The 12926-nt window shown below is 46.8% G+C and overlaps 1 protein-coding gene across 10 annotated transcripts in view; it reads left to right on the top strand.

Annotated features, from left to right (window-relative positions):
* Nucleotides 1-12926, top strand: part of FMNL3 (formin like 3) — a 65736-nt gene that overhangs the window by 27440 nt on the left and 25370 nt on the right. For 7 of the 10 annotated variants that reach the window (XR_002515640.2, XM_003906335.5, XM_003906336.5 and 4 more), the window contains exon 2: nucleotides 10666-10749. Coding sequence is in view for 9 of the 10 variants with exons in the window: in XM_003906335.5 (XP_003906384.1) it covers nucleotides 10666-10749 (84 nt within the window). In the remaining variant the exon portion in view is untranslated. The other 3 variants (XM_031650455.1, XM_021922307.2, XM_021922308.2) reach the window with 3 other exon arrangements.

The following is a 12926-nucleotide window of genomic DNA, read 5'->3' as shown; positions in this document are numbered from 1 at the left end:
CCCTACTTCATAGGACTTTATATCATCGTTTTGAGAATTAGATGAGATAATTCATATAGAGTGCTTATCACAGCTCTGTCAATAAATGTTAGCTTTTTTCATTATTACTGTTTTCATTTTAGTAGTGTTATTATTATTATCCTACTTATGCCACCTACTTACTTAACTCATCATATCCTTTATCACCTGACTTTTCTGCCTGCTGTAATTTCTTCATACATACTTTCATGCCTTTGTAGTAAATCACTTACAGACTCCTGGATTTGTAATGGTGTTTTGTGTTGCCATGTATTTGCGAATACTGTCTCCTTGCCTAGAATATCACCATCTTCCCTTCTGCTCTTGCCTTTTTCTGATTCCTTCCCGCTTGATGTTTAAGACTAATTCTAGGTGGGGCGCTGTGGCTCATGCCTGTAATCTTAAAACTTTGGGAGGCCGAGGTGGGTGGATCGCTTGAGTCCAGGAGTTCGAGACCAGCCTGGCCAACGTGGCAAAACCTTGTCTCTACTAAAAAAACAAAAATTAACCAGGTGTGGTGTTGAGTGCCTGTAGTCCCAGCTACTTGAGGGGCTGAGGCAGGAGGATCGCTTGAACCTGGGAGGTTGAGGCTGCAGTGAGCCAAGATTGTGCCACTGCACTTCAACCTGGATGACAAAGTGAGACCTTGTCTCAAAGGAAAAAAAAAAAAAAAATTGCCGGGTGCAGTGGCTCACGCCTGTAATCCCAGCACTTTGGGAGGCTGAAGTGAGTGGATCACGAGGTCAGGAGCTTGAGACCAGTCTGGCCAACATAGTGAAACCCCATCTCCACTAAAAATATAAAAATTAGCTGGGCATTGTGGCGTGTGCCCGTAGTCCCAGCTCCTCAGAGGCTGAGGCAGGAGAATCACTTGAACCCGGAAGGCGGAGGTTGTGATAAGCCAAGATCACACCACTGCACTCCAGCCTGGGCAACAGAGTGAGACTCTGTCTCAAAAAAAAAATAAAATAGGCCAGGCGCGGTGGCTGAAAGCTGTAATCCCAGCACTTTGGGAGGCCAAGGCGGGCATATCACAAGGTCAGGAGATCGAGACCGTCCTGGCTAACACTGTGAAACCCCATCTCTACTAAAAATACAAAAAATTAGCCGGGCATGGTGGTGGGCACCTGTAGTCCCAGCTACTCGGGAGGCTAAGGCAGGAGAATGGCATGAACCCGGAAGGCGGAGCTTGCAGTAAGCCGAGATCGCACCACTGCACTCCAGTCTGGGCGACAGAGCGAGACTCTGTCTCAAAATAAATAAAATAAAATAAAATAAATCCTGTGACATTTCTTTCAGAAAGCCTTATGCCTTACTTGACTCCACAGTCTAATTAGATGTTACCTCCTTGGGATCCCACAGTACTGTATGCTTTCACAGCAACGCTGTCTATACTGACCCCTGATTTGCATGTCTATCTTTCCTCAGGATATAAACTTTCTGAATGTAGTGACCATACTCTGTTTATTTTGATATTGCCAAATTCTAGCTTGTGCTTGGCATAGAGTTGTTTCCCAGCTAAATGTTGAATAAAAAACCAAACCAAAAAAACATAGCTAGTATTATGTGTGACATTTACTATATAGGTTCTGATTTAAATTATTTACATATATTAACTTATTTAATAATCACAGCAACACTATGGGGTAAGTACTATTATTCCTGCCTCCATTTTACAGGTAAGGAAACTGAGGCTTGCAGAGATTAAATAACTCTCCCAAAGCCACACAGCTAGTAAGTGGTGAAGCCAGTATTCAAACCCAGGCAGTGTGGCTTCACAGTTAGTGCTTTAACCACTACATTGTATATGTGCCTCTAGGAGTGTCACTGAGGTTTATGATAAACATATATATTGATTGTCCAAGAAAAGGTGAAGAAACTTTAACCATAAGTCACAATTCCATGAACACATTTTAAAATAATTAGTAAATGTGCAGAGACACTGTTGGGAGAGTGGATGTTACTCTCTCATTTATGAAGGATTTGCTAGAGATGGTAGATTTCACCTGTTGTGAATTGGAGGGGAAGCATGGCTGGCAATTCAAAAGGAGGTAGTGTCTCTGGGGTACAATGGAGTAAACAACTTAGGGATATATGAATGAATATATGAAGGAACATGTGAATGGAGAAATTCGATTTGCCCAATCTTTATTGCTCACCTATTATAGTGCTAAACAAGCTGATGATGATTCCTGTGCTTCGAAGCCTGTGTTCTAGCAGGTTATAAGAAGATGAGTCTGGTTAAAGAGAAGAGCAGGGAAGTGGCTTAGATTATGGCATAAACTGAAGACAGAGTTGAAACTCAGAATGAAAAGTAGGAGTTTGCTGAGGGGAAAGCAATATATAAAGTGATTTGGGCTATAGAACATAAGACAGATTATAGATAAAAGAGCCCAGAAAAAGTAAGGACAGTGGTAAAAAGTTAAAGGATCCTCCCTTTACCCACTTAGCCAGGAGACTGAGTAAGGGACTTGGTGGTGGGAGTGGTAGGAGCAGGATCAATCACTTACTTATTAAGCACCTGCACATGATTCAAAGAAGGGTAAGACATGGCCCCTTCCCTTAAGGAGTTTGTTCTTTCTAGTTGTGAATAGAGAAAACATGTGCAAAAAAACCCCCACTATGAAACATTCAATTTGTGCTAAAGGTCCATGGTATCAGTGTCCTGGTATTTTCTGTCTTGTTATTTCATCCATGTGGATTTCATTTCCAAAGTCACTTCATGGTCTAAAATAGTTGTTGAAGGTTCAGCCACTGTTTGTATTCCAACTAGCTAGAAGCAGAAAGGAGAAAAGAAGGGTATATTCCCTCCCTTTAGTGACACTTCTCAGAAGTTGTGCACACGATTTCTGTTTACATCCCACATGGTCACAAAGCCATACCTAAATGCAAGGGAAACCATACCTGAATACCTAAATGCAAACCATACCTAAATGCAAGGGAAGCTGAGAAATGTATCAATTCTAGGCTGTCAAGTGTCCAACTCAACATTGGAGGTTCACTACTAAGGAAGAGGAGGAGAAGAGGTCAGGGATAACAGGCAGGTCTCTGCCATTTTATTCTTTAAATATTATGCTTGGAGCTCAAGAGAGGGGCTGATTATTTTAGGTTGGGTAGTCAGAGCTGCTGGATTTTAAGTCAGGTAGTAAGTAGTAGGTAGGGAGTCAGAAGATTGGGGAAACATCAATAACAAGCAAATCCTAGGGTTAAGGAGTGGGAAGAGTGGCTGTCCCCGGAGAGAGATTCCACAGAGTGGGAGAGGATGAGGCTGGTCAGAGAAGCTGGAGCCAGCCTGGAGAGAATCTTACCTCAGAAGCTCAAGATGCTAAGAGCAATAGGCCAAGGAGCTCAGGTTTTCTCATATAAATGGTAAGGAGTCAAAAAAGATTTCTGAACCAAGGAGAAACATGATTTATGTGCTTAGAAGTTTGAAAGTTTCATTCATGTGGAGAATGGCAGGGAGGAAAGTACTGGAAGTAGGGATGCCAGCTAGAAGCTTATCCCAGAGGGTGGCGAGTGAACAATAACGGCCTATCCAGGTGGTGACAGTGGGAACAGAAGGGGAAGTATAGATGAGAGACCTTGGGAGGGAGACTCACTGGGCCTGTTGGTATGGGGAGAGAGGAAATGTGACCCCAGAAATACTGTGTCCTCTGAGAGGTAGCACTGCCCATTGGGCTCCTCAGGTGGGAGGACAGAACCTCATGAAGAGAGGGAGGTCGTTGGTTGGCTGCAGGGAGAATGCGAGGCTTTGCCCCAAGACTCCTTGGCTTTGGAAAATAAGCTGCCCCCAGCGGAATAGTTTCCATTCTGCGTAACTGGGGAGTGTGTGGGTCTGGCTAACCACGAGGAGGGGCCGAGGAGCCAACAGACAGATCAAGTTGCTGTGGCAGTAGCTTTTTACTAGGGCCTGGGTGCTCAGTTGGGAAGCACTGACAGAAGCTCCTATTGGAGATTATGTATTTTTTGACTGGGCAGGCCAGAAAGGGTGGCCTTAATCAGGGTTTGGGGGCCTCAGGGTTACCTGCAGAGGTTATCTGATGTCAGGTATGAGGCCAACAGTGTGGCAAAGGGAAGAGTTTGAGGCTTTACCAACTTTGGGGACATGGCCAATTTCCTTTGCCTTCTCAGGATCCAGTGGAGGAATTCTCTAGGGTGAAGAAGAGGCCCCAGGGGTATAATTGTATTTAGAAAAAGTCATCTCTTTGTTTGAATGATGCTGGCCTTTTAGGACCTCTCCTTTATCCAACTTCCCTGGTGTGAACTGCAGAGCTCAACCAGAGACATCTGGTGAATCCATTTCTTTTTCTTCCAGGCTGCTCAGGGACTTGGCCCGTAACTGCTCAGCAAGTCATTTCTGGTTACAGAGTCCTCAGTGACCACAGAAGCACGTTCTCCAGACATGGTTCCGAGCCTGTGAGAGCTGGCTTTTCCCTGGCAGCTCATCCCCAAAGTGGTAGTTTCAATTAAACAAAAACAGCAAGCCAGATCTAAGCTACTACAGACACTTAAGGAGCACCCACTTTTCTTATGCCTTTTGTCATGTGGTACCTAAGCAGTTTGTTCAGATGTCTAATAGGGCAGCTGGGGCCTAGAGAAAGTTGTGTGTGGCTAGACTTGTATTATACTCACATGCTCCTGCGTGTGGGATGACATAAGGAGGGAGATGAGCAGCAATGGGGAACTGCCCTGGGGAGGCTGTAGAGTTGGGCAGGACCAGGGCTGGAAGCCTAGAGTCCAGGGAGGTAACTGCTGCCTTCCACCTTTTCTATTCTTGAGTACTTTGGTGTGGTGGTGGGGTGGTACAGCTGAAGTGTTTGCCCCTACTCTATCAAGGCAGGGCAGGGGGTTGCCTGTCCTTCCAGCCAAGTGTCATTGACTGTTCTGTGATTTCCTTTCTGCCACAGGATATAGATCTTTGCCCAGAACCTTTCACAGTTGACTCAGCCCATTTCAGGCTGTGTGTCTCAAGTTATCTTCTCCAAACCTGGGCTCTGGAGAAGAGGATGGGAGGGAGTCAAGGCAAGGAGAGCAGTCTTGAGCTTTGTCTCCCCAGGTTGGCGGCGAAGCCAGGCTTGGCCTTGGTCTGTGAGAGCTGCAGTGAGATCTGACCATCCATCTGTTCCATTTCCTTCCCTGTGCTACCCCAGCCAGTCACAATGCTGGGGAAAAGTGTGGGTGTTTGGAGGGGCTGCCGTGCTTCCCATGTCTGGACCTTTTAAAATTTTAGCTCTTGGACCTTTGATCAAACTCTCTGATTTTTTTGATTCCCTTTTACAAAGGATTGCAGTTTTGTGGGGAGTTAGAAGGAGCTGTGCTGGAACAATGAGATAAACAAACAGTGACATGGAGGCGGCGGCGGTGGCGGCAGCAGCAGCAGCAGCAGCGGCGTAGGCAATGGGCTGGCCCGGCTGGCCTGCCGCCTGGGCGGGCTGGGTGGAGGAGGACTCCCGCCCTGCACACTAGCCAGCTGGCTTGTGTTAAAGCGCTGGCTGAAAATAACTCTCATTGTCTGGGAGCTGCTACTGCGGCAGGACTGGCTGTGGCCGCCAAGGGGCCAAGGCAGCAGGAGCTGGTACCTCCCACCTCCTTGGGCTCTCGCCCTTTGGGAGCAGTGCCCAACTGGCCACAGCTGTGCCTACTGCCCACCAGTAGAGACATGTGGAGGCCGTTCCTTACACTCTGTCCTTTTGGCAGCTAGTAATGGGCCTTTGTGCCTTGTGTTGCCTGCTTTGCCATTGGCTTGGGGCAGATCTGTTGGTTTGTGAGGGGGATCCTAGTGGGAACATGGGAACATGGGGTGGGAGCACAGTGTTACAGCTCCTCCTTCAGCAGTCTTCTGGACTTCCAAATTTTGTGTCCTCTTGCCACTTTCCATCTCTGCTCATCTGCTCAATGGGCTGATTTGTGGATGCCAGGGAGGACTTGGACCTGCCGTCAGGGGCTCAGCAGCATGTTGAGAAGTGTGTGGTGCCCAGGACGGCATTCATTTAATCTGTGGGGCAGTTTCAGATTCAGTTTCTCAGGACTCCCTGTCCCCATGGGCTGAGCATGGGGGCTGAGGCTACCATACTTGGAGAAGACAGCCATAGGAAACCTGGTGGGAGGTGGTTCAAGAGGGAAAACATTAATAAAACTACCTCTCACTTTCTGTATTTTCTCAAAACAAACAGTCCCTGCTGGAGCTTCCCTAAAGCCTCCAGTTTCTTTCTCAGGAACGTTACAAACGTCTCTCTCCCTGTCTCTCGAAGCTGTGCCATTTTGGTCTCTGTTCCTAAGATATATCATGATTGGGACCAACAAAAACAGTTGGGAATTTTTGGTGGTTCCTATTTCTGTTTGTTGGGTTTTCCCCAGGCCTGGCTCAAGAAGACTGTCAGAGTAGGGGCGAGTCCCAGAGCAGAGCTCACAGCATTGAAGGAAACTCCAAACCCGACCGGCATTTCCCTTCCCCTGCAGTGGGAAGGAAACGAGGAGGGGCTCACTGGGCTGAGGGTGCAGATCGGGAAAGGGAAGGGAACCTCTGCCACCAGAGCTGCCTCCCTCCTCCTTGGCTTGACTGGGGCTGTCAGGGGTGAGGTGGAGAGTTAGGAAACCTTGCTGGAGGAACCGGGCCCTTGCTCACATGCACCTCAGTGTGCAGGGAGATTTGCCTGGCCTCAAACTGGCAGTAAAACCAGAGGAGCCTTGCTGGAGAAGCACCAGCTCCATGCCTTTAGGCTTCTTCCTGTTATAGGTTTTTATTATTAGACGTTTTGCTGGTTCCCTGTGATTTAGGAATCACTCCCAGAGTTGCTTTCAGTTTGAATTCATCTTCCACTTTTCCTCACATCTCCTATTGTAACTGTTTTGGCTGTGACTTACCTCCCTTACTTCTTCCTTGGAGTCTCTTGCCATGTCCCCCACCCCTCAGGATAATGATATTTAAATTGGCACCTAGTCTTAGAGGAAGCCAGAGCAGTTATCAGTGAAAGGATAATGGATTGCTCTGTAGGCAGAATGTTGAGAAGCAATTGCTGAAGGTGGGATGGAGGCAGAGAGAGAGAGACAGCCTAGAAGCAAAAGGGCAGGTCCCTCAGACATCAGAACATTACACAAGATTTTCAGGAGGAAGTGGGGCAGGGACTGTGTTGAACACCCACAGTGTTCCAGACACATACAGGCATAAAATATTTATCATTTAATCCTCAGTTAAAACCCTGTGAAGTAGTGAGATTATCTCCAGTTTATGGATGCGTTCACCAAGGCTCCATAACTCTGAAGAGCCCAAAGTTGATCTTGGGCCCTCTGACTTCACCCACATTTAGTGCCTTCTCCTTTCCAAGACAGCCACTGCCTCCTTTCTGCTCAGCAAGGGTCTCAATGAGGAGTTAGCAAGAACTTAACTCAGCTTCTGCCTTCTTGGAGCCTACAGTCTCTGTGGAACCACTGAAGAAAAAATATCAAGGAAACAAACCCTTTTGACTGAGACCGGAACTGTGTCAAGTTTGCTCCTTTGCTGTCCCCGGAACTCAGGAAGTTGTCATTCCTAAGGGCAGAGTGGCTTCCTCAGGACATTGGAGCCCTGCCAGACTCACACATTATCAGGTGGAGGCAAAAGCCCTGATGCCCTTGTCTAGCAGGAAGACAACTGTCCGGGCCAGGCTCTGGTTTATGCCCCCTTGGCAGGTGGCTCCCACTGGCAGCCAGTGACCCGTTTCTTCTGAGAATGCTGGAGCTTGGGGAAATTCCCCTTACCCATCTCCTTCCCCATCACACTTCAGCCCAGAAGAAGCAGAGAAGTCTGAGACCACTGTCAAGAAAGTGCCACCCAAAGCTCTAGACAGGAGGATGTGGCTGTGGTCAGAGCAGATTCATGCCTCTACCACCTGTTTCCATAATTTGGGGTCACTCCTTCCTGGGGATCTAAGAGTTTGACCAGGTCTCTGCTGTGCCTCTTCCATGCTCTTAGGCTGGGACTACCCAAGGGAGTGACTTTGCCCAGTTTTTCAAACCGAGGGGACCAAGTGTTTCCTCCTCAGTTCACCTGGTAGAGAAGTGTAAGCCACAGCAGCTGACAGTGGGTGGCTGAGGGAGGAAGTTGGCATAGACAGGATGCGATGTCTGCCACAGCAGTGCCAGGCTGCCCCCTCCCCCATTCCAGCAGCTTTCTTCCAGGGGAGACAACAGAACTATTTTCATGGCACAGACTTAGGAGAAATGGTCAGATGGCAGCGATGTGTTTAGGATATGCACAGAGCCAGGACCAGTCCTGAGGACTGTTTCTGCTCATTTCTGTCTTGAGTTCAGCTGGCAGCAGCCTGGCCCCAGTTAGGCTGAGTTAGGAGACCTGCTCTGGGTTGACCTTTGAGTCCTTGTTTTGTTGAGGCCTCTTGCTCCTATCCTGCTGTCCACACGGATATGCTGAGATTGACCCTTAACAAAGTAGTTTCAGAGAGAACATTCCAGGCTTGTGTTTGACCATCTTGCCATCCATACTACATAGACTGTGAGGAGGACTCAGCCTCACTTTCCTGTGGAAGTTCAGGCAGATGCATGGGGCAGCAGGAACCATAGGGAGAGGTGTGATGTGGGGCTCTCTTCCCCTTCTTTGTTTCTCTCACCTGCCCCACTTTCTTCTCTCACCTGCCCCACTTTATAAATTCTTCCATGTATAAATTCCAACCGAAGACTTCAACCCTACTTCCTTTTTGAGCCATAGTGACCTCATTTCCAGCTAGTAGCTGGGCTTGTAGCTCAGACCTGGGACCTCTTACACATGGTTTATTATCACCTTACTGTCCCTACTAGATGCATGTTGGGAGCTAGAGATGGTAAGAATAGACATAGCACTTTAGGGGCTAGATGAGTATACAGCTGATTTAAGAGTATATCTGTGTTATGTTTATAATAAATAGATAGTGTGACAGAATAAATGTTTAAGGATTTTCTTTTGATTCCATCAAAAGTTGGAGGACCTCCTTCTAGGATTTGTTTGCTTCTTCTGGAATAATGCAGGGCCTATGTGACTCCTCAGGGACCCTGGATGCACACAGTTCGTGTCCCCAGGGATGCGAATGCCAAGAACTGGGCAGAGGTAAATGAGTGGTCATGCTTGGGTTACCAGAGAGTTAGAGCTGAACTTGGACAGTAGCTAAAGGAGAGAAGGATGAGAGGCAGCCTTCTAGGTGGCTAGCACTATGCTGGGGAAGAAGCTGAATTTGTGGGAAGTCACATGGGTTATCATGCAGCTGCAACACCTCGGGTAGGGGATCATATTTGATTCAAGATTACAAGGGAGCAGGTACAGTGATCTGATTAAAGTGTCAGACTGCCTTTAGTCTTTTTTGTTTGTGTGTTTTGTTTTTTTTGAGATGGAATATTTCTCTGTTGCTTAGGCTGGAGTGCAGTGGCGTGATCTTGGCTCACTGCAGCCTCCACCTCCTAGGTTCAAGCAATTCTTGTACCTTGGCAACCTGAGTAGCTGGGACTACAGGTGTGCACTACTGCGCCCAGCTAATTTTTGTATTTTTGGTAGAGACGGGATTTTGCTATGTTGGCCAGGTTGGTCTTGAACTCCTGGCCTCAAGTGATCTGCCTGCCTTGGCCTCCCAAAGTGCTGCGATTACAGGTATGAGCTACTGCATCTGGCCCAGACTGCCTTTAGAGGTAAGGGCTGTGACCTGGAACAAAGACAGCCAGCCTGATGAGAAGAAAGGTTTGGCTGAATGGGGATAAAGGTAGGGAACGTAGCCTCTAGCATGGGTAGGGCTAGTCCATGGATGAAGTCCTTAGGCTTCACCCACTCATTCTCTCATACCTTATTCAGTCACCAAACAGTGGTGAACAAAATAAAATGATTCCTGGGCTGTCCTTCAAATAGCCTATATTAGAGTGGCTTGCCAAGGGGTTAGGGTGCTTTGCGGTGTCTTAATTAATTGGGAGATGTGTCATTAGTAATTTGCTACTAACAATTAAAGTCTGGTACTTTTGTGAATTTTTGCCTAAATATTTTTTTCCTAAAAAAATTTAAGCAGTTATCTTCATGCTAATGTTCTTCTCATTCACTTGTATGCTGATATGGGCAAGAGGGTCACAGTTATAGCATCTACATAGGTTGTGGGTGGCTCAGGATTCACCCATGGGAGTGGGTGTTGTAGGCAAGTTACCTGTCTCTCAGGTTGTGGGGGAAAAGCAAACTGAAAAAAATTGCTGCTTTAACCTGGTGGCTTTTCAAATTTTTTGACCCGTCTCATGTTCCCATCACATTTTATGGTATGATGTATGTATATGACACATTTGTGTATATACATAAAATATAAAAGAAACTAAAGCTTCACAAAGCATTATTTATACTTCCTATTTGCAATGAATTCTGGTATCTTCTATTCTATTTTAATCTGCTCGTTTTCATTTAAAATAGAGTTAATTTTGACTCATTAAACTGATTCTACAACCAGAGGTTTGGAAAACATTGCTCAACCAAACTCAACTAAATATGAAGGGGAGGCTGGAGGACTGCTCCACTTTTCCAAGCTTGCCTTATCAGCGATGGAGTGTCAGGGTGAAGTCTGAGGGCCCAGTAGCGGAAAGGTGTGGGCGGTCTAGTCTCTCTCTTTTCCAGATGAGGGGAGGTTTCAGCCTTGTTGACTCAGGTTCTCTCCTCAGAGCTCCATGAACCTACCTCCAGACAAGGCCCGGCTTCTGCGGCAGTATGACAATGAGAAGAAGTGGGATTTGATCTGTGACCAGGTATGGGGTTTCGGAAAGAGGAGGGAGGTGGGGAGTTGTGCCTTGGGCTAGCTAAGGCTGTGGGGCCAGAGACATTGAGTGCAGCTCTGGGTCCCTTGAGGAACCCTGGCCTAAGCTTGGCCTCATCTGTGTTCACTTTCTTTTCCAAGAAGATTCTCGTAACAGAGACAGAGCTAGCAGGCCAAGTTCTCCTCTAGCTCCCACAAAGAGCTGTCTTGATTTCTTCCAATGGGCAATAGTATAAGGGGGTTTGTATAGATCAGGGGTATAGGATTGGCTGTGCAGGTTCAGGGCTATGCCTGGCAGGGTGTTCAAAGGACTGTTGATCTCTCACTCTGTCTTAGCCCTGGCAAATAGCAGGGTCTTTCTCATTATCTCGGGGCCTCTAGGAATGAGAAGCCCCAGGCTCTAGTCTTTTGTTCCAAAATCTCAGAAGAGTCAAGGTCTGAAAACTCTCCCTACATGAACTGTGTTGAAAGCTAGAAGAGAATAGAAATCATTACTTTGCTCAGAGTTGAGAATCTTCTAACACATATGACCTGGCTCTTTCCCTTGCATGCATTTGAAGATCATGAGTCACGAGTCTGTGAACTCAGACAGGCCTGTATGCAGGGCTGGGAGAGTTACCTTTTACCTTTTTACATCTTGGTAGAGATGGAAGTATCTGGCAGTGTGGGTAGTGTGTTTACCCAGCACTTTGCCATGTACAGTTTTATTATTTCTTTTCAGGCTCTGGGTGAAATAATAATAGGTAATGTTTATTGAGTGCTTGTTATGGACCAAGTACTCAACACACTGAAATACCTCATTTAGTCGTCACAGAACCCTCTGAGGAAGGCAGTGTTGGCATTTTACAAATGAAGAACCCAAGGCTCAGTAACTTGCCTAATGCTAGTAAGTGATGAAGCCAGGGCTGAGCTCCGGCAAGCAGATGCCAAGTCTGTGCTAACTGTTCTGTTCCACTGCCTCCCCAGGTCATGCTGCTTGACATAAGCTAGGAGTATGCTTCAAGGATCTTAGTCCAAGTCCCTTCTCCACCAAAGGTCAATTTCCTTGTGTTCTGCGTTAAGAGGAGTTGCTTAGCACCTGCTTGGGGTTTGGAGAATAGTAACCCTTTGGTATTGAGGTTCTTTAATTGATGATCTCTCAGTCTTTTCTAGGTCAATTTCAGCTGTTTCTCAGACCTTTCGTTTTTTTCTTCTACTTGTTTTTAGGTCCTATTCTCTAACATTATATCATTCTCCTGGACATTTTTCAGCCCCTCCACTCTTCAGATATCCAGCTCTTCAGATATCTTGGTGGTGGCAGCCCTAATAGGACCAGAATGCAAAGGGGTACTCCCTGAGTTTCTTTTTGGGTCAGATGAAGGGGTTGGGCCAAAGTAGGGCGTGGTCCCAGGCTCTATGTAGAAGGGAATCGAGGGATGACCTTGCTGAACGCAGCCTTCAGTATTTGAGGTTGCTTTGGATTGCTGGGGTCTGGGCAAGGAGCAGTGTTTGCAGCCCTGAGCTGTGTCAGCTCAGCAAAACCATTCCAGTCCCAACCGCAGAGTTCATTGCTGAGAAAGTTGGATTCTACAAGGCCAAGCTCCTCTCCCCTTGGCATTCCTAACCCATATCCATTAGTTGGCCAGGCAGTGAACAGCATTTCCCAATCATACCTTTTTTTTCTTTCTTTTCTTAGAGAGGGATCACACTCTGTTGCCCAGGCTAGAGTGCAATGGCATGATCATATCTTACTGTAGCCTCAAACTCCTGGGCTCAAGGGATCCTACCACCTCAGCCTAAGTAGCCAGCGCTACAGGCATGTGGTAACCACCATGCCTGGCTAATTTTTTAAAGTTTTTTTGTAGAGACAGAGTCTTTCTATGTTATCCAGACTATTCTGAAACTCCTGGCCTCAAGCAGTCTTCCTGCCTTGGCCTCCTAAGCCCAATCAATTATGTCTTTGTTTTGGGTGCTATTCACAACTCTGTAATCCTCAATATCTTTGTAGCAAGCAGCACACTTTAAAAATACTTTTTGACATAGAAAAACATTTTAGGCTCAGGGAGCACTAATTGGAGGAGGAGGAGATGGCAACAGATGGCAACACCTGGGGATAAGTCAAGGAAGGTAACCTCAAGTTTAGGTGATGTCTAGAGCCAGGTGACAACTTGAAGAGGCTGAGTCCCCTCA

The sequence above is a fragment of the Papio anubis genome, chromosome 9 (genome assembly GCF_008728515.1).
Source record: "Papio anubis isolate 15944 chromosome 9, Panubis1.0, whole genome shotgun sequence".
NCBI classification, from domain to species: Eukaryota; Metazoa; Chordata; class Mammalia; order Primates; family Cercopithecidae; genus Papio; species Papio anubis.
This window is presented reverse-complemented; position numbering and strand designations above follow the sequence as displayed.